The sequence below is a fragment of the Sorex araneus genome, chromosome 5, assembly GCF_027595985.1.
Source record: "Sorex araneus isolate mSorAra2 chromosome 5, mSorAra2.pri, whole genome shotgun sequence".
Classification (NCBI taxonomy): Eukaryota; Metazoa; Chordata; class Mammalia; order Eulipotyphla; family Soricidae; genus Sorex; species Sorex araneus.
Window position 1 is genome coordinate 95,128,967 of NC_073306.1, and position 26,416 is coordinate 95,155,382.

The 26,416-nt window shown below is 39.8% G+C and overlaps 1 protein-coding gene across 4 annotated transcripts in view; it reads left to right on the plus strand.

The window, feature by feature from the left end:
- The window catches only part of PTPN22 (protein tyrosine phosphatase non-receptor type 22), a 72,080-nt gene extending 46,353 nt beyond the window's left edge, over positions 1-25,727 (plus strand). For 3 of the 4 annotated variants that reach the window (XM_004616255.2, XM_004616257.2, XM_012934434.2), the window contains 8 exons: positions 621-704; positions 862-992; positions 2,267-2,294; positions 5,332-5,415; positions 5,663-5,769; positions 10,057-10,087; positions 14,094-14,171; positions 25,663-25,727. In XM_004616255.2, coding sequence (XP_004616312.1) covers positions 621-704; positions 862-992; positions 2,267-2,294; positions 5,332-5,415; positions 5,663-5,769; positions 10,057-10,087; positions 14,094-14,171; positions 25,663-25,727 — 608 coding nt within the window. Of the gene's footprint in view, positions 1-620; positions 705-861; positions 993-2,264; positions 2,295-5,331; positions 5,416-5,662; positions 5,770-10,056; positions 10,088-14,093; positions 14,172-25,662 lie in introns of all 4 variants that reach the window. The other variant, XM_004616256.2, reaches the window with a different exon arrangement.
- The last annotated feature ends 689 nt before the right edge of the window (positions 25,728-26,416 follow it).

Here is a 26,416-nt window from a genome sequence, read left to right on the forward strand (position 1 = left end):
CAACCTACTGCCTCCAAAATTAATGTTTTATATTGTCCGAGCTGATACTAGGCAATACTCGATAAAATACTTTTGAGCTCCTAAAGGAAAAAGAAAAATCCTGCTAAGTTCACCACTGAAAATAAAGTTTATTTTGTCTTTTTCTTGAGCAGATGTTTTCTTTGGAATTAAAGGAGAGTCCTGGGTATTCCTTCTAATCCCGCACTCTGCTCAGCGCTAGGAGGCTAAGGACGGTGGCCCTGGTGCTGAGACCCAGGCGATGAGAATTGAATGTGGGTTCTCTACATGCAGGCATTTGCTCCAACCCCTGAGCTATCTCCCAAATTCTAGATTAAATATTGTAACAATTCTTTACATCAAGATTACCATGTAAGAATTTTCTTTGGGGGGCTGGAGAGATAGAACAGCGGGTAGGGAGTTTGCCTTGCACGCAACTGACCCAGGTTCAATTCTCAACATCCCATATGATCTTCTGAGCACCACCAGGGGTAATTCCTGAGTGCAGAGCCAGGAGTGACCCCTGTGCATCACTAGGTGTGACCAAAAAAGCAAGAGAAAAAAAAGAATTTTCTTTGGATTTTTCTAATTGAAAAATGTTATATTTCTGGCATCTTGGACAGTAACTTCTCCACGGACAGATGAAGAAATACCCCCGCCCCTTCCTGCACGGACACCTGAGTCTTTCATCGTGGTAGAGGAGGACAGTGAGTATGAGTCAGTGAATGTAAAATAAAGTGTGAATTATTCCAGTTCTTTCTCTTTGTGTCATATATTCTGTATGCTGAGTTGCAGTAGTTTTCTAGAAGAATCACTACCTTCGTAGTGAAGTGTTTTGTTTTTTTTTTTCAAATGTTTTTCCAGGGGAAATCTTACCAAGTATTCCCAAATCCTTACCTTCAACTCTGAACACAAAAATTGGAATATCCCTGGAATGGAGTGGAACAACTGAATCAATGAAATTTGATGATACTGTGAGACTTAGGCCAAGCAAGGTCAGTAGCTTTTTTTTTCTGATACTACTCATCTTAATTCAACAGGCGATGGTCCCGCTCCTTGTTTTGGTTGGTTTTTGACCAAACATTTTGACCAAACATTTGACAAAACATTACCATACCTGATAATGTTCCGAAGTCACCAGGCTATGCTCCAGATTAGATCCCTGGCACAGCATGGCCTCCCAGTTATGCTGTGTCAGGCCTTGGTGGCTGGCTCCCTGAACTCCTGGGCTCAGGGAGCAACGCTTTGTCAGGTAACATAAGAGAGTGTCACTGTCTGCATAGCCAGGAGTGGCCCAGATTCTGGGAGTTTCCCCAGAAAATAAATAAGTTTAGAAATTAGAAAAATTATTAGGGACCAGAGAGATAGTTAAGGTGCTTGCTTGCCTTGCACATGGCTAACCTAGGTTCGATCCCCAGCATTGCCCTCAAACCTGCCACTCAAATGATCCCTGAGTGCAGAGCCAAGAGCAAGTCCTGAGTACTGCTGAGGTGTGGCCTCAAATCAAAGGAAACCCAAACAAAAAAGTTTTTACCTAAGCAAACATTGAAAGGTGCCTGTAGTTGTAATACTACAGGCAAATGTGTATGTATTTGATTGAATCAATGGTCTCATACATACAAAGTAGGTCACGCTGAATCACATCGCTGATCCTGTACCTTTTTAGTCATACTTTAAATTTATGAGTAGTAATTATTACTACTAATAATATGCATACAGGTAATTGTTTTAAATCAGCATCTCTCAGAGCAAAGAACATTAGAGAGGTAATGGGACTAAGTCCAATGTCATGAAATAATTTCAATTTTAAAAACTTACTCCCAATCAAAATTTCAAAAAAATGTTCTGAGTAGGAAAAAGTCAAAAAGGACCAATTTAGGATCAACTTTCATGCCATATAAAAATCACTGTAAGAGTTGCCAGAGAGATAATACAGTGAGTAAGGAGCTTGCCTTGCATGTGGTGACCCACCCAAGTTTGATCCCTGGCATCCCATATGGTCTCCTGAGCACTGCTACGAGTGATTCCTGAGTGCAGAACCAGGAGTAATCCTTGAGCACTGCCAGGTGTGCTCCTCATGCCTCCCCAAAATTCACTGTAAAAGTTAAGAATATCTTTTCACAATTCAGCACACTTATAACCTCAGGAAAAATAGGGTCAACATTTTATATCGGACTATATAGTAATATGAAAAATAATTTTATACATGTTTACTTGAGTTCATACATTTTAGAATATATTCCTTTTTCATTTCTCTCTCTCTTTTTAGAGTGTAAAACTTCGAAGTCCCAAATCAGGTAAAAAAAACTTTTGTTTGGTTTTGTGACATTTAGTCACATTTTGTGACATTTAAGTTTTTCAGGTTTTGCCATTGTGTTCAGTGTGATTTTAAAAACTTTTTTGGGGCCACTTTGATCTTTAACTTGTCATTGCTTCTTTACTTTCCTAAGCTTTGTTTTATACATTCAATAGCAGCATTAGTAGCTAATATTTATTGGGCACAAATAGGTGCTTTACAAGCATTACAGCAGATGATGGCTCTCATAATAGAATATTATTCAATGCATAGATTGGTACATGAAATGAAGTTTAAAAAGCATAGCTCTAAAGTCCACAGCCTACCAATAGTTATTGAAATTCTTGATTCAATTCAATGCCAATTTTTTTCATTCATAAGTTGAGGGTAGTAGAACATCTTTCTTAGAAGAGTTTTGTGAGAATCCTGATAGCACATTAAAGGTTTTAGCATAATAGTTGTCAAATAATAATAATCTCTCATTCAATGTAATCCATTATACTTTTCATTAAACTTATTATTCAGTCTTGCCCTCTTCAAGCCCATATTCTTCCTTGAGCACGCATCTCACTTGCTTACCCCTACTAGCTTCCTTTGCTTGCTTCTTTACTTGCTCTTTCAAGCTTGTGTTCTCTCTCTTTGGGGGGGGGCACACCAGGCAGTGCTCAGGGTTTACTCCTGGCTCTGACTCAGGGATCAGTCCTGGTGGGTGGGGGTGCAGGTGTATTAACGAGCTGACCTCATGCCAGGCAAGTGCTATGCTATCATTCCAACCCCAGTTCCTGCTCTCTTGAACACACATTCCTTTTCTTCTTCACTCACATCTTTCTGAATAAGTTTTATTCAATAAAAACTATCTTCACCCAAAAAAAGTCATTCAATGAGCTTCCTATGCAAATTATATGTGCCTTATACATGTTAGAATGGACAGGATACATATAATACTCATTTTTCATCAATAAGCAGTTTTCTGTTGATGATCAACATCAGAAGCCTGAGGCAAAAGATGCTGTCACTGAAGTGGGTAGGAAAGGCTTCCTTGGGGAGAAGAAATAATTCAAGGATAGGCATAGAGGAAAAGATATTTCCGGGTCAGGGATCAGAGAAATAGTGACTCAAAGGTAGAGGAAATAGGCATGATAAATAGAGCACTACGGTGAGCAAGTTAATTTGTGAGAATTAATTTTGGAAATATAGAAACTAAGTTTGAGAAAATGTGGGTAGCATAAATGTACTAAATGTCATTTATGCATGCTGGGGCTGGAGCGATAGCACAGCGGGTCGGGCGTTTGCCTTGCACTCCGATGACCTGGGTTCAATCCCCGGCATCCCATATGGTCCCCACTCAGGAGTGGTTCCTGAGTGCAAAGTCAGGAGTAACCCCTGAGCATTGCTGGGTGTGACCCAAAAAGCAAAAAAAAAAGTCATTTATGCAATTTTATGTGTATTTTATCACACACAAAGTGAGGCAGAAAAATTTAGACTTAATGCAGTAATAATTACCATTGCTTTTTTTCTGTCAACAGAGTATTAAGGTTAAAGTAGCATTTTAGGAAGATATATATGGCTGTTTGTTAACCAAATGTGAGCTTTAGTTCCTAGAATACTCCCTTACAGCAAAATAGAAGATAATAAGCTACTTCAGAGTAGTAATTAAATATTTATTAAGAGCCAGCAGATTATTCTAGTTATTGCATTCATTTCTGGAAATAAGTATTATGCTTTGCACGTTACCTAGCAGATAAGGTATAAACTAGAGAATTTGCTGTATAGAAAAATTCTATGACCTAAAATCCTAATGACCAAAGACAACTAAAATTAGCATTTAATCCAGTTTTTGTTTTCAAGATAAAAAAGTATACTAATAAGTTATGTAGTTTATACTCAGCAGTGTGTAATGGGGCACGTATATAAGCAGAACATCATTTGTGTCTTTAGAACTTACATCTTGGGGAAATAGGTTCATTAAAGTTATTTACTATGGAAAATTTTAAAACATTATAAACCTACCAAAATAGAATTACTAGACCAATAAAATTGGCAATAATGCCTTAGTATGTTTTAATAGACAGCCTTTGTTCCAGTGTAGAAAATTCTTTTCAAAATGCTTTTTCATAAAAGTTTATTTTTTCAATCTGTAGTTGGGCTTATTATTCTTCAAGCCTGTGTTCTCCCTTGGACACATCTCTCATCTGCTATCTTTATATCTCTCTGCTTGTTTCATTGCTCGTGTTTTCTCTTGACAAGTACTTCCTCTTTCTCCTCCCCTAACGCCCTCACTTGCTAAGTTTCGTAAGTTTCAATTAATACTATCTTTCTTCACTTCCCCTACTCAAAAAATAAATTACACTAGGTTTATATGTTTTTTACATTAAAAAAAATTAGTAACATTTCTCCTTTTTTTTAAAAAAGACATTTGTTTGTTGAAGAGAATGGGTTCTTGGTCCTAAAGACAGCTGGTATTTTAGATTTGGATGCTTATATTTTTATGGTTTTATTTAATCTGTTCCTCTAGTCTCAGGACTCTATATAAAATGGTATTTAAAACTAGAAGCTTAGGGGCTGGAGCGATAGCACAGCGGGTAGGGCGTTTGCCTTGCACGCGGCCGACCCCGGTTCTAATCCCAGCATCCCATATGGTCCCCTGAGCACCGCCAGGGGTAATTCCTGAGTGAAGTGCCAGGCGTAACCCCTGTGCATCGCCGGTGTGACCCAAAAACCAATAAATAAATAAATAAATAAAACTAGAAGCTTAATTTTATTGAGGTTCAATTTCTTTGTAGGTATACTTTAAATGAGCTTCAAGTGTTTGATGAATCATTTAGGCTTATTGGCTATGAGCTAGAAGAATTAAGTTCTTGAAGTCCTAGTCATTGTTCAGAAACTTAAAATAATTTTTTTGATTGTTACAGGTTAATACTGAAAAATCATACAATTTTATAGTAAAATAAAAGTTATACCAAACAAAAAATAGGTCATGACTTATGACTTACAATAGCTGGATTTCCCCCCCACTTGTTAATATACATTTATTACAGATGTCCAGGAAGAGCGCTCTTCTCCCCCACCTCCTCCACTCCCAGAAAGAACCCGTGAGTCTTTCCTTCTTGCTGATGAAGATGGTAAGAGAAAATACTTTCTCTCAGTGAAATTACAGAAATGACACCGTTAAAAGTAAATATAAAGAACTTAGATAGAAAAGGAACGGAGTGTCTAAGTGAAAAGTAATACACTACAAAGCCCATACCATATTATAAAAGTAATGTGAAAAAAAGACAACTAAAAATGATTGCATATATACCTATACATCACCCAAAGACTTAAGAAAACTATGCAACAAAACTAACAAAACTTTTTTTTTTCTTTCAGAAATGCAGGCTCAATCTATCGAGATTCATTCTACCTACCACACGGAAAATTCAACCTCTTCCAAACAGACATTGAAGACACCTGGAAAAAATTTCACAAGGAGTAGGGTAAAGAGTCTCAGGAAACTTGCTAGAGGCTTTCCTGTTCCCAGCTGCCTCAACCCCAGTTGCCAGCTTTAATCTGTAAAACTGGGCTAAATGTCTCCATTACAATTGATTGTTGATCTCAAATAAAAATAGAAGGGTAGGGGGCTGGAGCAAGCACAGCAGGTAGGGTGTTTGCCTTGCACGAGGCCAACCCGGGTTCGATTCCCAGCATCCCGTATGGTCCCCTGAGCACCGCCAGGAGTAATTCCTGAGTGCAGAGCCAGGAGTAACCCCTGTGCATTGCCAGGTGTAAGCCAAAAAAGAAAAAAAAATAGAAGGGTGGCAAGGATGGAATTCAACTTGGAGGACATTCTTTGCAGGCTGGAGCTCTGACTTCAACCCTTTGTCTCTACTTGGTCCTCAAACAAAATTAAATTAATAGGAAAAACCAGGGCCAGAGCAATAGTATAGCAGGTAGGGTGCTTACCTTTCACATAGTCTACTTGGGGGTAGGTCTCCAGCACCCCATATAGTCTCCTGAACCCGCCAGGAGAGACCCCTGAGAACAGAGTCAGGAGTAAGCCCTGAGCCTTGTCAGGTATGGCCCCAAAATAAATCAAAAAATGCAACTTAGTTTGAAGCATGGCTTCATATCTACTACCCTTACCCAAAAACCAGATTAAGTGACTCCAAAGTTCATATGGTTGAAAAGAGCAAGAATATTTACTAGGACTAGAGAGATAGTACAGGGAGTAAGGAACTTTCTTGATCTGCATGCTGTCTACTGTCCTTTAGGTTCCTGACACTGCATATGGTCCTCAGAGCACTGCCTAGAGTGAGCCCTAAGCACAGAAACAGGAGTAAGCTCTGAGCATCACCCATGTGACAAAAAACAAAATCAAGCAAACACGCAAACACAAAATAGGAGAGAGAATAGTTAATAACTGCAAAATACAAATAATAGTAGTAAGGCAAGGTAGCCATATCAGATATTAAAACATTAAGGCTGCAATTATATCAAAATGGTATGATTATTGGTATGTTAAGAGAAACATACCAATGAAGAAGGTCAAGCTCAATAATAGACCCAAATAAAGTATAAACACTGTATGATGATGAAGCAGCATCTCAAATCAAAGGATAAAAAATGGGTTTCAATAATTATTTGGTCAACTGGACCAAAAATTAAAGTAGAATCCGTACTCAGAATTATCTCACTGTATTTTTGATGCTGGAAAGATTTAAGTATGGAAAAAAAAATAAGAGAAATGGGGCGAGGTGGGGGGAAAGACCCACAAAGTGCTTAGAAAAAGACAAAACTAGCAGGCCATGGAGGCGCCTGGCGGCAGAGGGGAAGATCTTGGTGAAGAATCTGAAGGGTAACCTGTAGCTTCCAGGGCTGAACCCAGTGACACCCCTGGAATGTCAAAACCAAACCCAAGACAAGCATGACGTCCCTCCAGACCAGCGGCTGCTGCTTCCATCTGACAATCCCCTGGCATGTGCCACACTCGAATTACACAGTATCAAGAAAGTGTGCAGCCTGCATTTGAATAGTGCATCTGTGGCTGGCACCATGCGGCCTGCCCTCTGCCAGCTTGCCCTGAACTATGACTGCGAAAGGTGATGTGCCTCAAGTTGCCTCAGTCTGCAACATCAACTGCCATAAGAAGAAATGGGGCAACACACATTAATTTTTTTAATGTGTTAATTTTTTGAAGCCAAAAAGAAGGTGGAACTGGGTAAAGTGGACTCCCTCCACATCCTTGCCCTGCAGACAGTCTTCTGCCAATGTGCCAAGGCCTTCATACCTCACTCTGCAAAGTTTCCCTTTTTTGTTTGTTGACAAAGCAGTCAACAAAATTTAGGAATGGTTACTTGACTACCTGGGAGTGAAAATGACTTTAAAACTCACAAGCCAGAAGCTGTTAGACCAGAGATTTATAAATTTGGCTGAACAAATAGCACATTTCTTCATGACAAAAAAGCCGTATTAAAAATCAAAAGACAAAAATTAAAAACCATATTGGAGAAAAAAATGTGAAACTCACATCATAACTCCTAGAAGTTACAGAAAATATTATCTGAAAGAAAAATGGTCCAAAACACATCATCAGACAATTCAAAGTTAATGCCGTTTAAATATTTATATGTTCAGCCTCTCAGAATGACAGAAATATGAATTAAAACCAGGGTGACATGCAATTGTACACCTGTTCAAATGTCAAATTTCAAAAGTATGATTACACCCTGATAAGGAAACTCTGGGAATCAGCACATTCCTGGCATTTTGGGGAGGACTAACTGATATAACTTGCATACAGGACAATTTAGTTATGCCTATCAAAATTACAAATGTGTATTTCCTTTGACACAATAACTACCTCTAGGAATTTATCCTACAAATATGCTATGAAATTATTTATAAAAACAAATGATTTGGATCATAAATATTAGTTATTAGGGTAACTGATTAAAATAAATTCTAAGTCATGCATGCTATGGAATGTCACACTGTTTAATTAAAAATAAATAAACACATTAACATTTTAATGTGTTATATATTATTTATTAATTTTTCTTAAAAGGGATTTTAAAAATATTTCTATATATATTCATTTATACTGTATAAGTGACTGTGGAAGGATATGTAGAAACTAATGACCAGGGAAGTAAATCAGAACACATGTTTTGCATATATGAACCCCTAGGCTCATTCTTGGGACCAAACCAAGCAACCAAGTAATAGTGATTATCTTCTGGGAGAAGTGTTAGAAATGAGTAGATGGAGGACAAGAATGAGGATTTATACTGGAATATTTTGCATTAAAAATAAATAATCCAATATAAATATTAAAGAATAAACGACCCATTAGAAAAAATTTAAAATAGTTTATTAATGATGCCTCATATAGATTACATTTAATAAAGAATACCAACCAAACTTTGAAAGAGTACTACAGTTAAATTAGAATGAATATAATGAATTGATTGTCTTTATGAGAAACAAAATGGAAATCACCAAGAAGACTATTGTGGGGGACTGGAGGAATATCTCAGTGGCTTAGCATGTACGCCTTCATGCATTTCTCAGTTCAATCCCCTTGTTCCATGAGACTATTTCAGTTCTAGCAGTTCTGCTGGGTAGTTCTGCTATCTATGATCTCCCATGCAGCAAGTGATTTCCGGCCAGACCACAGACCACAAGTGCAATTCATGATAGATGTATGTGAGCACAGCAACAAACCCTAGCAAGCAATAAAACCAGGACATATATGCCACTAGCGTGCAAGCCCCAGGAAGCATGTGCAAGTTCAGCCACTAAAGGAGTGCAAACCTGTGAGCATGAGGAGTGTACAAGCACCACAATCTCAGGTTCGATCCCCTGGTGGGTACCTGGGCTCAGCTTGTGTTCATCACCTCTGGTCATCACAACATCAACAACAAGGAAGAGAAGGAGAAGCGGTAAAGAACAAGAAAAGAAAGAGAATGCAATATCACGGAGGAGATGAAAAACATACGTGTGGGGGGGAAGGGGGGAGGTATAAGAAAAAAAAAACTGTAGCACTGCACTGTAGCACTGTCAAAAAAAAAAAAAAGAAAAACATACGTGCTGTAGAAATGAATTAAATGTAGACATCTGGATTAGCTCCTGGAATTAAATCCATTAGACACTCCATTGTAAAGAAGGTAGAGAACAGGGATCTGCTGAAAAGAGGAGAAAAGAAGTAGCAGAGCTAATAGCAGGGCACGGACCATCCTGCTTTCAGATCTAAATGTGATTGGCAGAAAGTATTGGTGATAATGGGAATGACTGTGTATTAGAGCTAACAGAATGAAGTTAATGGCATTCGGAGTTCTAGAATGGACTGACCAGAAAGAACTTCCTCACTTCCTCTAATATTCTTATAGCATTGTTTCTAAACATATATTTTGATTCTTACATGGTGGGGTAAATCTCAAGATAAAATCAAATGGAAATTTTGTACTGAATTAAAAATGGCAAGATAGGTGTTCATTTCTATGGCTTATTTATTTATTTATTTGGCTTTTAGGCCATTCTCAGCAGTGCTCAGGGTTTACTTCTGGTTCTGAACTCAGGGATCACTCCTAGTGGGATCTGGGGACCATGTGTGGTGCCAGGGATCAACCCAGGTTGGTTGTATGCAAGGCATGTGCCCTGCCCGCTCCACGTACTTTATGGCTATTTTAAAAGAAACTAGTCCTTTAAATCAAAGTCTGTATTTTCACTTAGTTATCTTGGGTTTCAAAGGAAAACTAACATTTTTCTTTTTTCCATTTTTGTAGAGTATGAAAATTTTGCAAAATATGAAAAAGAGTAAGTTTAAAACATTTTTAAAAATTTATATGCCACTTTCACAATTATGTAATTTATCCTTACATAATCACTCTCTGGAAAAATTGAACAATATTCTTTCCAAACAGAGCTTCCTGAGGGCTCTGTGGATTTGAGTAATCATCCTCAAGACCTATACTTTTCTGGGTTCCACAATGCCAATATCAGATAGGGGAGTGTGGGGAGGATGACTTGATAGGAATAATAAGGCACTTTCTACCCATCCTAAATTATATCCTGTGTTATTTTAAATTCTCAGTAGTCTTTAACCTCAGATTAATTTTCTTTGCAAATAGTTACAGCAAAGCATATTGTCAAACAAATGTGGTGATTTAATGAAATAAGCAAAGAATTTACACAATTCCATTTTTATGTATTGTTAGCAATAAAAGTCTGCTGCTTACTATTTTGCTAATTTGTAATAAAAATAAATATCAAAAGACTCCCCAAACCATGGGAAACTGATTAACTTATAAATCTTTATTTATAATTATGAAGTATATAAAACAGTGATATATGATATACACATGTATATAGCTGTACATATAATATATACATATATATACCAAAGCATTAAGATAGCTGAAAAACAGAAATTAGCCTAGATCTAATTCGTCTTAAATGAAGAACAATATCTAATCCTCAAACACTGATTATGAAACTCTAGGTTTGTGTCTACATTTACATGTATGTTCTTTTCATTTTCCAGATGGTTTGTAACTCCTAAATTCTATGTATTCTCCCTTTACGGGTTTATAGTTTAAGCTGGTCCTGGGGTTGGGGAAAGAGTACATGGGTTAAGGCACTTTCATTGCATCTCACTAACTCTATCAGAATCCTGGCATAATATATGGTTCCCCAAGCACTGCCAGGTGTCACCCCTAAGTACTGAGTCAGGAATAGTTCCTGAGTATGCCAGTTGTGGCCCAACACCCTAGCCAGGGTTTGCTGACTGGCCACATGCAAGTGCCTGTCCCATCTCTCTTCCTTCTTCCTGCAATCACACTCCCTGCACTCTTTTAAAGTGAGTGACTTCAGAGGAGATCCTCTCACAGAAAATGAAAATCCTGAGACTTGCACAAGCAATCAGATGAGTAGCATGGTATCCAATTAGAGGGAACAGCATATACTCAAGCGCCTGGGTATAAGTTTGCTTATTGTGAGAACACAAAGAAGTCACCAAAGTTGCCAGGGATTCTTAAGAGGAAAGTGAGAAAAGTGTGACTGAAAATATGGTGGAAGTGGGGCAGGAATTGGATAGATCTTGTGTTAAGTAGTTTAGAATTAATTCTATGTGCAACCACTGGGAAGGAACAGAAGAAGAGTTTTAGGCACAGATGTTACAGGATCTGTTTTTTTCAAAAGATCATCTGGTTGCCTTAAAGAGAATGAATTATAGGGTGACAAGAATTGAAGCTATCAGTATATGGTATATGATTTTTACTGTTGGTGGGAAACTTTACTTGCTCAGAAATTCTTCAGTTGCAAGTGACAGAAAACCCAACTTCACTGGTTTAAACAGCAATGGAAGATTAATTGGCCAAAAATTTTAGTGACATAATTAGAACCAAATCTCCTTGTTTTTTAACTCCTAGATTTGTCATACTTTGCATTATTTTGCTTATATGCGGACAAACATTTGCCATGTTAGTTTCAGGCTTACAATGGGAAGAAAAAATAATTGGTTGCTCAAGAAACAGATTGATCACTAGTGAGAATTGGGCCAGAATGTCTTGCCTTAGTTCATTTATACATCCCTGAAGCATTCAGTTTTGATTAAGCATTTGTTCACTTGCTTTTGGGTTACACCTGGCAAGGCTAAGTGTGGCTTTTGGAGCTTCCCCCACCCAATGATATGATGTGAGAGATTGAGTTGGTGCTTGGAATCAAGCTGAGGCTCCTACAGGCAAGCATATAATCTCCGATTATATGCTCCAGGCCATTGAGTTATCTCCTGAGACTTATTTTCATTGATCAATAAAGAGTGAGATCAGAGTTAAACTGGTGTGAATATGAAAATATACTAATTGAAAAATCAGCCTTGTTATTTATTCATAAGGTTTGATTGATCTAAGGGTTTGAGTAGATACTAAATTCAAGATTAGAATCAGCTCTACCAAAGTATGGGAAAATTGGGGAAAGGTGATTTCCTAAAAGAAAATCAAATGCTATTATGAGAAGAGGTAAATTTTAGACAGCATAAATTTTTGACAAGTCAATATGTAAAGCAACAGTTCTCTATAGTACATATTTGCACAGTCTTTGTCACTTGCTATAAAAAAAATTGGGACAATTCCTTAAATGAAGTATAAAGCTGTATAAGGATGATTAATATTTCCTGAAATTTCTCAGTTCACCCAATTCTTTCACCCATTTCTTATTTTTGTCCTTGGTTCCCAGCACATTATAGGTATTAAGTTTTATTTTTCAGCCACACCTGGTGGTGGTCAGGGCTTACTCCTGGATCTGTAAGGGATCATTCCTGACAGGCTCAGGGGACCCTATGGTGTGCCAGGGATCAAATCTGGGTCTGCCACCAGCAAGGCAAGTGTCTTACCCACTGTAATACCACTCTAGCCTCCAGGAATCAAATACTTGGGACCTCCTGTGTGCAAGGCATGCTCTCCATTCTTGTGTGTTATCTCCCAAGAAATACATATGTAAAGAAACCTGACTGAAACTCAACTGTGTTCTGTTGTGATTCATGTTGGAGTACCCCGTGAGAGGGGAAGGTGGTTTTAGAATCCTAAGTTTAAGCATGTGTGCATAGACATATAAAAAGGCTCCCGACATTCTGAAAATGTTACAACAGACAAAAAGTAGAAACTTAACAATTTCTCTCCAATTATATGCTGTTTCTTAGCAAAGTTTATGCAAACTTGAAATTATCTTTTTCTTTTTTCTTTCACTGCTAGACAGTGTACACAAAAATGTGGAGGAGAATTGTTAACAGACCTGAGCAGAACAGATATAAAGTGTATTAAAGTTCTGGGAAGAGAACTACATTTTAAATCTACGTATATGTCATTAGGGCTGGAGCTATAGTGCAGCGGGTAGGGTGTTTGCCTTGTACACGGCCAACCCAGGTTAGATTCTTTCTGCCCCTCTCAGAGAGCCTGGCAAGCTATGGAGAGAATCTCGACCGCACGGCAGAGCCTGGCAAGCTACCCGTGGTGTATTGATATGCCAAAAACAGTAACAACAAGTCTCGAAATGGAGACGTTACCGGTGCTCGCTCAAGCAAATTGACGAGCAATGGGATGATAGTGAGTGATATATTTCATTAAAATAGCAAAACAAACAATATAATAATGCTTTTGGGAGAATCTGAGCCTGACCAGCATCATCTGTGATGGGAAAGGGAAGAAAGAAAAATACCAGACTTGCCAAGGATGAACTAATGTCGAGAATAAAATGATGAAAAATGGTCAGAGTGCAAAGTCAGATGAAGTTCAAAGCCCAAATGTGCATACCCCTAAAGTTGATTCACAATGTAATGAATTTTTTTCCTGAATCATTTGGTGATTCTCTTTAGTGTTTTTTTTTTTTTTTTTTTGGTTCACACCCAGCGATGCACAGGGGTTACTCCTGGCTCATGCACTCAGGAATTACTCCTGGCGGTGCTCGGGGGACCATATGGGATGCTGGGATTCGAACTCGGGTCGGCCGCGTGCAAGGCAAACGCCCTACCCACTGTGCTATTGCTCCAGCCCCATAGTGTTGTTTTTTTAACTGGACAACCTGTTTGTAAAAAGAAGAACTCTTAAAAAAAAATACTCACACCATGAGATTAGTTTTAACCTACTTTTTATTTTTATTTTGTTACATTTTATTTTATTTTGTAACATTTTATTGTGTTCTATTTATCTGGGGTTATTAATATCTTAGGGGGAAGTGTTTAACCTCAATAATGATGTGGTTTGATAAACAGTAATGTGTTTGCCTGCATTCTTCCACTTACATGTTTTTTTTGTTTGTTTGTTTCCAGCTCTCTGTAATTCTTCCCCACAGAACAAGCCTGCAGACTCTGTTCAGTCAAGTAGCTCCATCTCTTTTCTGAATTTTGGTATGTGTACTACTTCCCAGAAGAATTAAATATATTAATCTAAATGTAGTATAAGAATAAAACTTTCAATGTTATTTAAGGTTGCATGTATAGGACCTTATATTTGAGGTACAATCATATTTCTATTCTTTTCTATAAATTTTGTCTTTTTCTATTTGACCTAAGTTACTTATCTTAATTAGAAATGAATTGCCTAGAATTTGCAGAAAATAAAACTTGGTAGTCAAATTATTATATTGGCATGCAGTAAGAAATGTGACTGACCAAATAAGGAAATCCTGAGATACTATGAACCCCTCTCTAGATGCTAGAAACTAGACCCTCTAGGGAGCCTTGCCCTGCGCCTTGATAGTTTCTCGGGCGTGGATCAGGGAGGATCACAGTCACGGGCCCCCGCTGCCTCTGCCGGTCAGCCCCGAACCCTTTGCCCCTTAGGAGAGGTATTTGGTCATAGATGTTTACTTCAGTTCTTGTCACTGAAGAAACAATAGCAAAAAAGAAAAAAAAAAGTAGTAACACCGTAGATGTGAAGACTTAGAGTACAAAACACATAAAAACACAGCCTCCCGGCGCTGCGGTCCTGCTGTGTCCCACCCGCTGCAGGGACATCCCCGACCTTGTCCCAGCCCCTGTTCCCCCCTCACTACCCCTATCCATCGGTGCTTCCCAGAAGCAGCTGAGCTGACCTATGGGGCGTGGGGGAGCCTCCTGGATGGGGCCAGGGCCAAGGTTCCAAGAGGGCTTCCCACCAGGCCCACCAAGCAGCACCCCAATCTGCCTGTGAGCCCTGCTGCATGGGGGGCATGATCTCCAAACCCGCTCAGGCCCGGGGCTGTGGGGGACCTACTCCTGTACTACCCCCCAACCTGTGTCTGTAAAAACTTTGGCATCCTTTGGCCCTGAGAAGGTTTTTAAATGTTATTTACTTCTCTAATCATGACAATTGTTTATAAAATAAACAAAAGTTTAGAAAAATGAAAAAAGTTCATAATAATTATTAAGAAATCTACACCAGTTGCTGCTCTCTAATCTTGTGACATATTCAAAAATAGGAGTTGAAGCACAAATTGAAAATTTAAAGGAGCTATTTGCCCAACTGCACCCAAGTATAAACTAGCAACTTAAGAATAATATTATGTATTATAATCAATGATTCTATATGGCATAAGTTACCAATACCAGCTAAGATAATATAATGTAATTATTTGTAAAAAATGTAAAATTATTACTAAACATATTATTGTGGGTTTTCGCTTTGTTTTGTTTTGTTTTTATTTATTTTGGGGGCTGGAGCTATAGTATAGCGGGTAGAGCCTTTGCCTTGCATACGGCCGACTCAGGTTTGATCCCCAGCATCCCATATGGTCCCCTGAGCACTGCCAGGAGTAATTCCTGAGTGCAAAGCCAGGAGTAACCCCTGTGCATTGCCGGGTGTGACTCAAAAAGTCAATATATATATATATATATAAATTTTATTTTTAAAATTTATTTTATTTTATTTTTTGAATCACCATGAGAACAGTTACAAAGCTTTCCAGTTTAAGTTTCAGTCATACAATGATCAAACACCCATCCCTTTCCCAGTGAACATTTTCCACCACCAAGAACCCCAGTATACCCCCCATCCCACCACTCACCCTGCCTATGTGGCAGATGATTTCCACTTTACTCTCTCTCCACTTTGATCACATTCAGTATTTCGACAAAAGACCCACCATTATTATTTGAAATTTTCCCCAACAATCAGACCTGCAGAAAAGGCATCATTAGATAAACTGTTTTCTATTGCTGATATGAAAAGCATTTTGGATTTCTGATATTTTAGTAATAAGTCAGGAGGGATTTCTGCCAAAAGCCTCTGGGTTCCAAGATTGGTTTGTGTGCCTCTGGGATCATGACCTTTCAGGAGCCAGGAGCCATTCATGGGCAGCAACTAGGGGCCTCATCGGGGTGGGGAGAGGGCCTGGTTCCAACCCCCATCCAGTGAAGCTCTGAGTGTCACATCACTGCAGTCTCATACAGGCTGTCAAACAGGTTTTAAAAAAGTGGTGGCCACCGTAAAGGAAGTAAGGACAAATGTCTTTCCCCACCAGGGGTGGCATGGTGCTGTAGTTTAATGCTCAGTCCAGATGCATTTCTGCTAAAAGCTGCTGGGTTCTCAGGTTGGTCTGTGTGTCTCTGGGATCATGGCTGTTCAGGAGCCAGGAGTCATTCGTGGGTGGCAACTCGGGGCTTTGTCGGGGTGGGGAGAGGGGCCAGTTCCACCCCCATCCTGCGAGGCCCCGCATGTCGCCACTCTCTCTCTAGTTTGGGCAGGGGCAGATGCTAGATCATTTATTTTCCATTGCTCACTCTGCATATCAGGAGAGGTCATGCGGCCACGCACTTTGGAGGAATAGTGCTGATAGCCACATACCGGAGCCATGTTTGTAGAAGGTCACGGTCACCTGGATTCCATCTGGAGAAGGTGGGGAGACTGTACCTGCTCCATCTGGGGCATCCCGGAGTATGGGGCCCAGAGAATTCTCTGGTGTTGTGGTGCCCGTCGAGTTTCTTCACTGCTGAGTGTGGCCTTTGTTTTGTTTTGGTTTTTCATTTATTATTATTATTTTTTTTTATTGAATCACCATGTGGAAAATTACAATGCTTTCAGGCTTAAGTCTCAGTTATACAATGCTGAAACAACCATCCCTTCACCAGTGCCCATATCCTACCACCAAAAGAAAAAAACACAGTACACCTCCCATCCCGCCCCCCCACACACCCCCGCCTTGTAACTGATAAATTTCACTTTACTTTCTATTTACTTTCGTTACATTCGATATTTCAACACAAACCTCACTACTATTGTTAGGAGTACCCCACTAGAGTCAGACCTGTTGTGAAGAGATATGAGGTCTTGGATTTCTGTACTTTAGCAACTAAGTCCAGGGAGATTTCTTCCAGGTATTGGATCATTGCAAGCTTGTAAACCCCATCTGTGGTTGTCATAATATAGTGGTCACCACGCCCTTCACCCCTGGCAAGGAAGAGGCGAGAAAGAGAAATACCTTTCCCTCCTGGGCGGGCATGGGGCTGCGGCTTAGTTCTCAGTCTGGAGACATTCTGCGAGGAGCTGCCCATGCCAAAAACTTTAGCTGGCGTCTGGAGTCACGCTCGTGCAGCTTCGGAGAGGCCACACATACACACGTGTGGCCCCCGGGATCACATCTTGGCGGCAGAGCCTTTGTTTTGTTTTTATGGGCCACTCCTGGCAGTGCTCAGGGCTTACTCCTGGCTGGACTGAGGGGGACCATTTGGGGTGCAAGGAATTGAAGCTGAGCTCACCGTGTGTAAGGCAAGCACCCTACGGCACCTTATCTGCTGCATTATCTCTCTGTTTGTCCCCCTACTACATGTATTATTAACAGAAAAGTAGATCTTGTGAGAAAATCCTGGAGACTCTGGGTCCCTGGATCTCATCTTGAGAACTACAACTCTATGGTTTTGTCCTTCTCTGTAAGGTCAAAATTGGATTATTGTAACATCCATATGACAGATGCCAAAAATGAGAAAGAAATGCCATCTTTTGCTGACCTTAAGACATTGGTCTAGAAGTGACAACATTATCTCATCTCACAGTCCTTGAACGTAATTCAGATATAATCTGTACCTAAACTGCAAGAGAGCTGGGAAGTGTAGCAACATACAGGTACTTGTCACTGTCATCCTGCTGCAGTTTAGGTATAGCACATATCTGAATTACCTTCAAGGGACTGTGAGATGAGATGTTGTTACTTCTAGGTCAGCAAAAGACGGCATGCCTCTTTCACATTTCTTTCTCACAGGTACTTTTATGTATAGGGCTAGAGTGATAGTACAGTGGGTAGGGCATTTGCCTTGCACGTGGCTGACCTGGGCTCGATTCCTGCATCCCTCTCGGAGAGCCTGGCAAAAGCTACCAGAGTATCTTGCCCACAGGGCAGAGCCTGGCAAACTACCTGTGGTGCATTCCATATGCCAAAAACAGTAACAAGTCTCACAATGGAGATGTTACTGGTGCCCGCTTTAGTAAATCAATGAGCAACGGGATGAAAGTGACAGTGACTTATTATATAGAAATATTTTCTCACTGAAGCAAGGAAAGATTTTAATTAAACAGTAACATTCTTTGTCACTTAAGATCTGGCTTTTATCCCACCTTGATCCAGCAAAATCAATACCATTTTATTGGGATGACAGTTACTGGGTCTTACATTATGACTTGTAAGAGCTTATTAGAGTGGGGCTGGAGAGATACTGTCTGTGACCTACCCAGGTTTGATGCTGGCCCTCACATGGTTCCCTAAGCATCATTATGTGTGGCTCTGGAGGCTCTGAGCACTGCCGGATGGCCACGATACCCCTGGCATTGTCCAAGCACAATGTACGCTTGGTTTCCTGGTATTGAACAACCAGTTCAGTTGGCTGAGAATTGCCTGGAAAGGCCTAGGGCCGCCTCTGCACCTCCCAGGAGTCCTTACCCTCAAGGTATTTTTGTCTTGTTTTGTTTTGGGACCACTCCTGGCAGTATTCAAGACTTGCTCCAAATTCTGTGCTCAGGGGTCTCCATGTGGTGCTGGGGATTGAACCCGGGTCAGTTGTGTACAAGGCAGGCTTTATACCTTGGTACTACCTTTCTGCCCAAAAGTTATTCTTGTTTTGTTTTGAGGGCAATACCGAGCGGTGATCAGGCCTTACTCCTGGCTCTGTGCTCAGGGATTACTCCTGGTTGTGCATGGGGACAATATGCAGTACTTGGAATCAAGCTGGGGCAGACAGCATGCAAACACTTTTCTGCTGTATTATCTCTCTGGCACCTCTTTTATTCTTCAGCCTTCCTTTTATTGTTGCTGGAGGCTGCGCTGTTTGGTTGTGGAGCACCAATGTCACATGCTTTGTTGTGGTCCTGGGGATTGTGCTCAGTGCACTTAGGCTAACAGGATTGAATCTGTGGCCTTGCATTGCAAAGCAGGCACTTTTGAGCTACTGGTACTCCTTTTATTTTTCAACTGAGAAATAATTGATATACATTAGTTTCAGGTCTACATGATTTGCAATTTGTGTATATTGATAAACGGTCATCTACTTAGGTCTAGTTTTTGTAACTATGTCTGTCCATAGTTACAAAACAATTATTTTTGTGAAAAGATTTTGGTAGGACAGAAGCAACGGTTTGGGTCATACCCAGCAGTACTTAGGACTTACTACTGGTTCTGTGCTCAAGAATCACTCCTAGTGGGGCTGGGGATGCCAGATATCAAACCCTGGACAGCTGCGTGCAAGGCAAGACCCCTGCCTATATACTTGCCCACTCAACCTTCTCTTATGGTAACCATGAATCTATTTTCTGTATCTATAAGCTTGGTTTTGGGTTTTTTTTAGAATTACACAAATGAGATCACACAGTATTTTTCCTTCACTTGTCATAATGTCCCCAATATTTTTCCTTCACTTGTCATAACATCCCCAAGATTCATTTATATTGACACAGTAGAGGAGTGTGTGTGTGTGTGTGTGTGTGTGTGTGTGTGTGTGTGAGAGAGAGAGAGAGAGAGAGAGAGAGAGAGAGAGAGAGAGAGAGAGAGAGAGAGAGAGAGATCTTCATCATTGTTTCCATATCTTGGGCATTGTAAAGAAAGTTGCAAAGAACAGAGAGGTCCATATTCTTCAAGTTAGTGTTTTTCACTTTCTTTAGATACTCAGAAGTGGAATTCCTGGATTATATGGTAACTCTAATGGAAAAAACTATTTTTGGGGCTATATCTGTCAGTACATATTCTTCAAGTTAGTGTTTTTCACTTTATTTAGATACTCAGAAGTGGAATTGCTAGATTATATGGTAACTCTAATGGAAAAAACGACTTTTTGAGCTATATCTGCCAGTAAGTACTTGGGGGCTGTAACTGGCTCTCTGCTCAGTGGCTATACTTCAAGGTGCCAAGGGTCCACATGCAGTGCTAGGATTAAAACCAGGGGTGTGGCTGTGAGCTATGCAAGCTCGCTCTTTTCTTTCTCTTCTTCCTCCCTCCCTCCCTCCCTCCCTCCCTTCCTTCCTTCCTTCCTTCCTTCCTTCCTTCCTTCCTTCCTTCCTTTCCTTCTTTCCTTTTTTCTTTCTTTCTCTCTTTCTTACTAAAATTTATTATATCTCAAAAAAATCTATTTCACTTTCCCAGAGTAAGCATTAACACAACCCCAAACAAATCCAAACAAAACTTTCTATTTCTCTCACATACACTAGATCAACGTTTCTCACCTGGGGTCCGTGTGCCCCCCGCAACTTGTGGACCTCAGGATTACCTTAGATGGTCACAGGTCAAAATCTGGTAAATGGTGGGGAGGGGCGCAGTGTGAAACAAAATGGCAAACCAATAGGTTATGGGGGTCAGAGGAAGGAAGTGAGGCTGGAAGGGGCCAATGGTTGATAAAAGGTTGAGGAACGTCACACTAGATGACTCAGATCCCAAACTTAGATTGTCTCCCCTTCCCTCATACCTCATTATCAATGTTGTATTGGTTCTAATTGTAAAAATGCACATTAAATTGATCTCATTGTCTAAATTGCCTCACATTACTACACTGAGGTGTCCGAGTCATATTCTTGCCTTCGTTCTCCACTCTATTCTTCATGGATCCATTAGTAAAAATGAGTCTCTCATTAAAACTTTACAACAATTTTGGGTTCTATTTTGAAAAAACACCAGCTGCATTTCAAGTTCCGACAGCACTGTTTACGCTGCCCATCTCCACTATTGCCTTACAGCCAAGTTTTCCAGCCCTCAACCCACCCTTCAAGTGGCTGACTCATTCACTTGCATTATTTGTACTATTGTTTCACTTGCTAAGAGAGTTTCTATATTCCATTAAATGGACTATTTTTACTTAATGAATTCTTTCTAACAAGAATTTATTTTGTTTGCTATATTTCAGCTCTTTCTAAAATCTTTAATTACCTTCTTTTTCGGGGGGCTTGTTTATTAGGTAATTTATCTGTCCATAAAAGATAATTTAAAAAAATACTTTATTATTGAATCACTGTGAGATAGACCCTTACAAAGCTGTTCATGATCAGGTTTCAGACATACTGTGTTCCCACATCCATCTCTCCACCAGTGTACATTTCCCAGCACTCGAGTCCCTAGGTTCCGTCCCATCAACCCCCAACCCCCTGCTCTCCTCCTTCCCTCCCTCCCCCTTCCGCCCCTTTCTCTCCCCCCCTCTTCATTTTTGGGCATTGTGGTTTGCAATACTGATACTGAAAAGTTATGCAGCATATTCCTTTACCTACTCGTTAAATTCAGTTCTTGTCCATTACTGTCATCCTGGTCCCTTCTCTATCTTACCTACCCTCTGCCCTACACACGTGTGGTTGATTCCAACCATTGACCAGTTCTCTTAGTCCCAAGCTCCTTTTTAACCTTTGTGTTTTCACTGGCCTCTATTTGTAATTTTTATAAGAAACCTCCCTTTTCTCATAGTGATTAGGACAAGTTTTTACAGTCCCAACAATGCAAAAGTATTTCTATTTCTCCATTTTCTTGTCAGTGCTTATTTCTTGTTTACTTGATATTACCTGCTAACCATTCTAAAAGGAAAGAGGTTTTGTGGTTTTGATTTATATTTTCCTGATTAGTGCTGCTGAACATTATTTTATGCACCTATTAGATATCAACCTCCGTTATCCAAAAGCCTCTGTCCCTCTTGGAGAGCCCAGCAAGCTACCAAGAGTATCCCGCCCACATGGCAGAGCCTGGCAAGCTACCTGTGGCATACTCAGTATGCCAAAAACAGTAACAATGGTCCTCATTCCCCTGATCCTGAAAGAGCCCGTAATACACCATCAGGCTACACTAGCATGTGACAGGGATAAATGGAGACGTTACTGGAGCAAATTGCATGAGCAAATTGATGAACAAGGGGATGACAGTGACAGAGTGATTAGATATCAGAAAACCTTCTTAGGGAAAATGTCAATTTATATCCTTTATCCATTATGTAATCAGATGATTTTACTTTTTTTGGCTTCTGATGAGCATTAGCCCCTCATTAGACACATGCTTGCCAAGTTTTGTCTCATTAAGTTGGATTGTCCTTTCATTTTGTTTACAGTTTCCTTCTGGTTTTACTTTTTTGACCACCAAAAGGGGAAAAAGTTGTGTAAACTAGGCTATCTGCCCCTTTCCCCAACTTTTATAAAAAGTATCATCATTAGGGGCTGCAACTAATGACAGCAGGTAAGGCATCTGCCTTTCATGCAGCTGACCTAGGTTTGATCCCTGGTACACCATATGATTGCCTGAGCACAGCAAGGAGTAAGCCTGGAGCATAGTTGGGTATGGTCCAAAACCCAGTCTCCCCAAGGTATTACCATTAATAAACTTAATTACAGTGTTTTAATTTTGTTTTGGTTTTTGGGTTACACCCGGCGATGCACAGGGGTTACTCCTGGTTCTGCACTCAGGAATTACTCCTGGCGGTGCTCAGGCCCATAGGGGATGCTGGGAATCAAACTCAGGTTGGCTGCGTGTAAGGCAAATGCCCTACCTGCTGTGCTATTACTCCAGCCCATCAGTGTTTTAATTTTTTAAAATAACTTTATTAAATCATTAGTTACATTCAATATTCCAGCACCAATCCCACCACCATTGTACCTTTCTACCACCATTATTTCTAATTTTCCAACCACCCCTTGAGCCTGTCCCATTAGCAGGTCCTCAGTAATTTATTTTACATTGTTATAATTTGCTAAAAAGATAATCAAAAAATGTTTCCTTAGAAGAAAGTTAGTGCAGATTGTTGTATCTCACCATGAAGTCCTTAAGCTCTTGTAAGAGATTATAAAATATTATTACAGGTTAAGCCTTCTATGTTCACATTTTGTTAATCGAGATTGGTTACCTTCTACACTACATCCCATCCCATCTGATGTGCTGCTCCTGGCTTACCAGTGTTTAGAGTTTGAGATGAGGTATGGCCAAAATTGTGGACTGCACTCGAGTGTACAAAATTAACAGGGTGATACAGCTGGAGTTACATTCTTAACTGACTGGTGGCTTTGGGCTGTATTCGTGATTTGGGCTTCCAGAGGCACAGGGAGATGGGGGAGGTAGCCCATCACTGACCTTGTGAAAGCTGGAGATTTCAGTCACAAAACCTGCATATCTGAGTGTTTCAACAAATTAATTTCTGTATGAGGCTCATCTGAATAGTGGGATCTGGCTGGGAGCATGGCAGTGATTGTGGAGTGTGGAGGTTTTCTATTGCCAGAGTTCTGTTGGGTGGGAGGTAGGCTCACCTGTCCCACTCTGGGTGCCTCGGGATGAGTCAGTCTTGTGCAGGACTGGGAAAAATTCTGCCACTTGTAGATTTCTTTTGAGATTTGTTTTTGAGTCTCTGGATCATTACAGGTGAAAGGTGCCAAAAGTGCCCCATTCATTATTTAAAGAAAATATTTAAAGAAAAGTATTTTTTCTTTTCTTTTTGGGCCACACCCAGCAATGCTCACGGGTTAGTCCTGGCTCTGCACTCAGGAATTACTCCTGTTGGTGCTTGGGGGACCATGTGGGATCGAACCCAGGTCGGCCATGTGCAAGGCAAATGCCCTACCCTCTGTACTACTGCTCTGGCCCTCAACATTCTTATATTAATTTCCATGTCCATCTTCAAATAGAAGATTCATCAATATCTTGCATTGATTCACATTTTGAAATAAAATCCAAATCAATAATTCCTGACAATTCCATCAGAACCAACTGCTCCTCCTCATCCATGGCGCTAATCTCCCTCTGTATGTTTGTTTTCAATCTTCTTTTCTTCCCCTCAGTTCTAAAAGGATATTTTTCTTTTTTTTTTTTAAGGATGGTGGTGATGGTTCAGATTTAATCAACACTTGAGCAGTCACTTTTTAAATATATTTTTGTTTTTTGGGCCATGCCTGGTGGTGTTCAGGGCTTACTCCTGGCTCTGTGTTCAAAGATCACTCCTGGGAGGGCTCATGGGACTATATATGGTGCCGTGTTCTGAACCTAGTTCCCACTTGCAAATACCTTATTGGATATATATCTGACTCTTGTCTACTTTTATGCCAGAAATTGTGACTGATGCTATTCATTATTTATTTTTATAGCACCATAATTTACTGAGTTCCTCATACAAGTTGTTTCAGGCATTAAATGTTCCAACACCAATCCCACCACCAGTGTGACCTTCCATCCACCAATATCCCACTTTCTACCCACCACTTCTGCCTGCCCTCTTGGCAGGCACAAAAATTTGACTTCACATTGTTCATTACAAAATAAAGGCAAATGAAATTATCAAAACTGAGATCAATAAAAGTAAATTTGTGGTAATTATTATACCTCACAATGGTGTTACTGAAGTTATCTGAAGATTTGATTTACTGGACTGGTGTGTTGGTGCTAGTTGAGCCTTCTATGTTGTTTTCGCTCACTGAGCTTGGTGAGTGAAATTTTCCCATCAGATTTGCTGTGATCCTACTGAGCTGACAGTACTATGAAATTTGTAGGTGTTGCATGGCCAAGTATGTGACCACTTGGTTCAGGGTCTATGGAGCTGGAACAACTTGGTGGCTTAGCAGCTTGGTGAGGTTCAGTTGAGGAGCTGGGCCAGTTCTATGTCAGAGGGTATCCGGTGTGGCTGCAGGCTGCTATGTCTTCAGGCAGGAGGGGGAATCTGCCCACCTCCATTCCTAGAGGGCCAAGAATTGTCAGCCTGGACCAGTCTACCTGGAAAGATCTGATGGAATCATGTTCTTTTCGAGATTAACTGTGGAGCCGGGCAATTTCTCTGCTAGCAAGATCAATACTCTATTTTTAGCAAAAATGAAATTAATCCTGAGGCCACTATGTTAAATTAAGTCAGAGAAAGACAAATACTACAGGTCCCAATTATATGTGAAATTGAAAAAATCCCAAATCATAGAAATATCAGCATGGTATTTGTTATGGGTGAGGGATGAAAGGGATAAAGAGGATGAATGATAAACTGTAACATATATACTATAACAATTGTGCATTACACTTAGAAATCTGAAATGTAATCACACATAAAGAAGATAATTATGAGGTGAATTCATGAAGATATGAATTAATTTTGTTGTGGCTATCATTTTGCAATGTATATGTATAAAATTAACTTAAACTGATGTTTTATTTATCAGTAATATCTCAATATAGGTGGATAAGAATATGTTGATTGCTAAATGCTATGAATGGGTTCTTCACAAAGTAATAAATTTACAAATTTAAAAATGTTATTAGGTTCTGTTATAATTTAAGTTTGAACTTCCTCAATCAATGCTTTTATAACCTATTACCAAACTAATACAAAATATTGCCTACCTTTTTGAAAAATAAATCATTCATTTGCACGTTACTATATACTCTAAAATTCAAATATTCTTTTCTAGGTAAAGCCTCTCATTTTCATTCAAATTTACTTTTGTTTCCAGGTTTTGCAAATCGTTTTTCAAAACCCAAAGGACCAAGAAGCCCACCCCCTACTTGGAATATTTAAGGCAATTTGGAATATGACTGCGAAGCATCTGTGAACTTCTAGAATTCTGCTAAAATGTAAAAAATAGGGGGCTGGAGCGATAGCACAGCGGGTAGGGTGTTTGCCTTGCACGCGGCCGACCCGGGTTTGATTCCCAGCATCCCATATGGTCCCCTGAGCACGTCCAGGAGTAATTCCTGAGTGCAGAGCCAGGAGTGAACCCTTAGCATCGCCAGGTGTGACCCAAAAACCAAAAAAAAAAAAAAAAAAAAAAAAGTTAAAAATATACTCATAACATCAGCAATAAACATATGCTAATGTGCTAATAGTTTTTAAAAGAAAATTAAGTGTACAATTAAGGCTCAAGTTTTTACATTTTCATCTAATTTTCATTAGGTTGCAAACTGAAAATAAAATTCTATCACTTCAGCTTATGTAGAAAATCCTGCATGGAAAACAATTTTCAGGTGGACTCATTTTTCATTTTTGAATTTTTGGTGGGTTTTTTTTTTTTCGCTTTTGGGTCCTAGGCAGCGATGTTCAGGGGTTACTCCTGGCACTGCAGTCAGAAATTACTCCTGGACGTAATTTCTCCTGGGGCTCAGGAGAATTATGGGATGCTGGAAATTGAGCCCTTGTCTGCTGCATTCAAGGCAAGTGCCCTGCGGGCTGTACTACTGCTCCAGCCCCTCATTTTTCTTTTTGGAAAT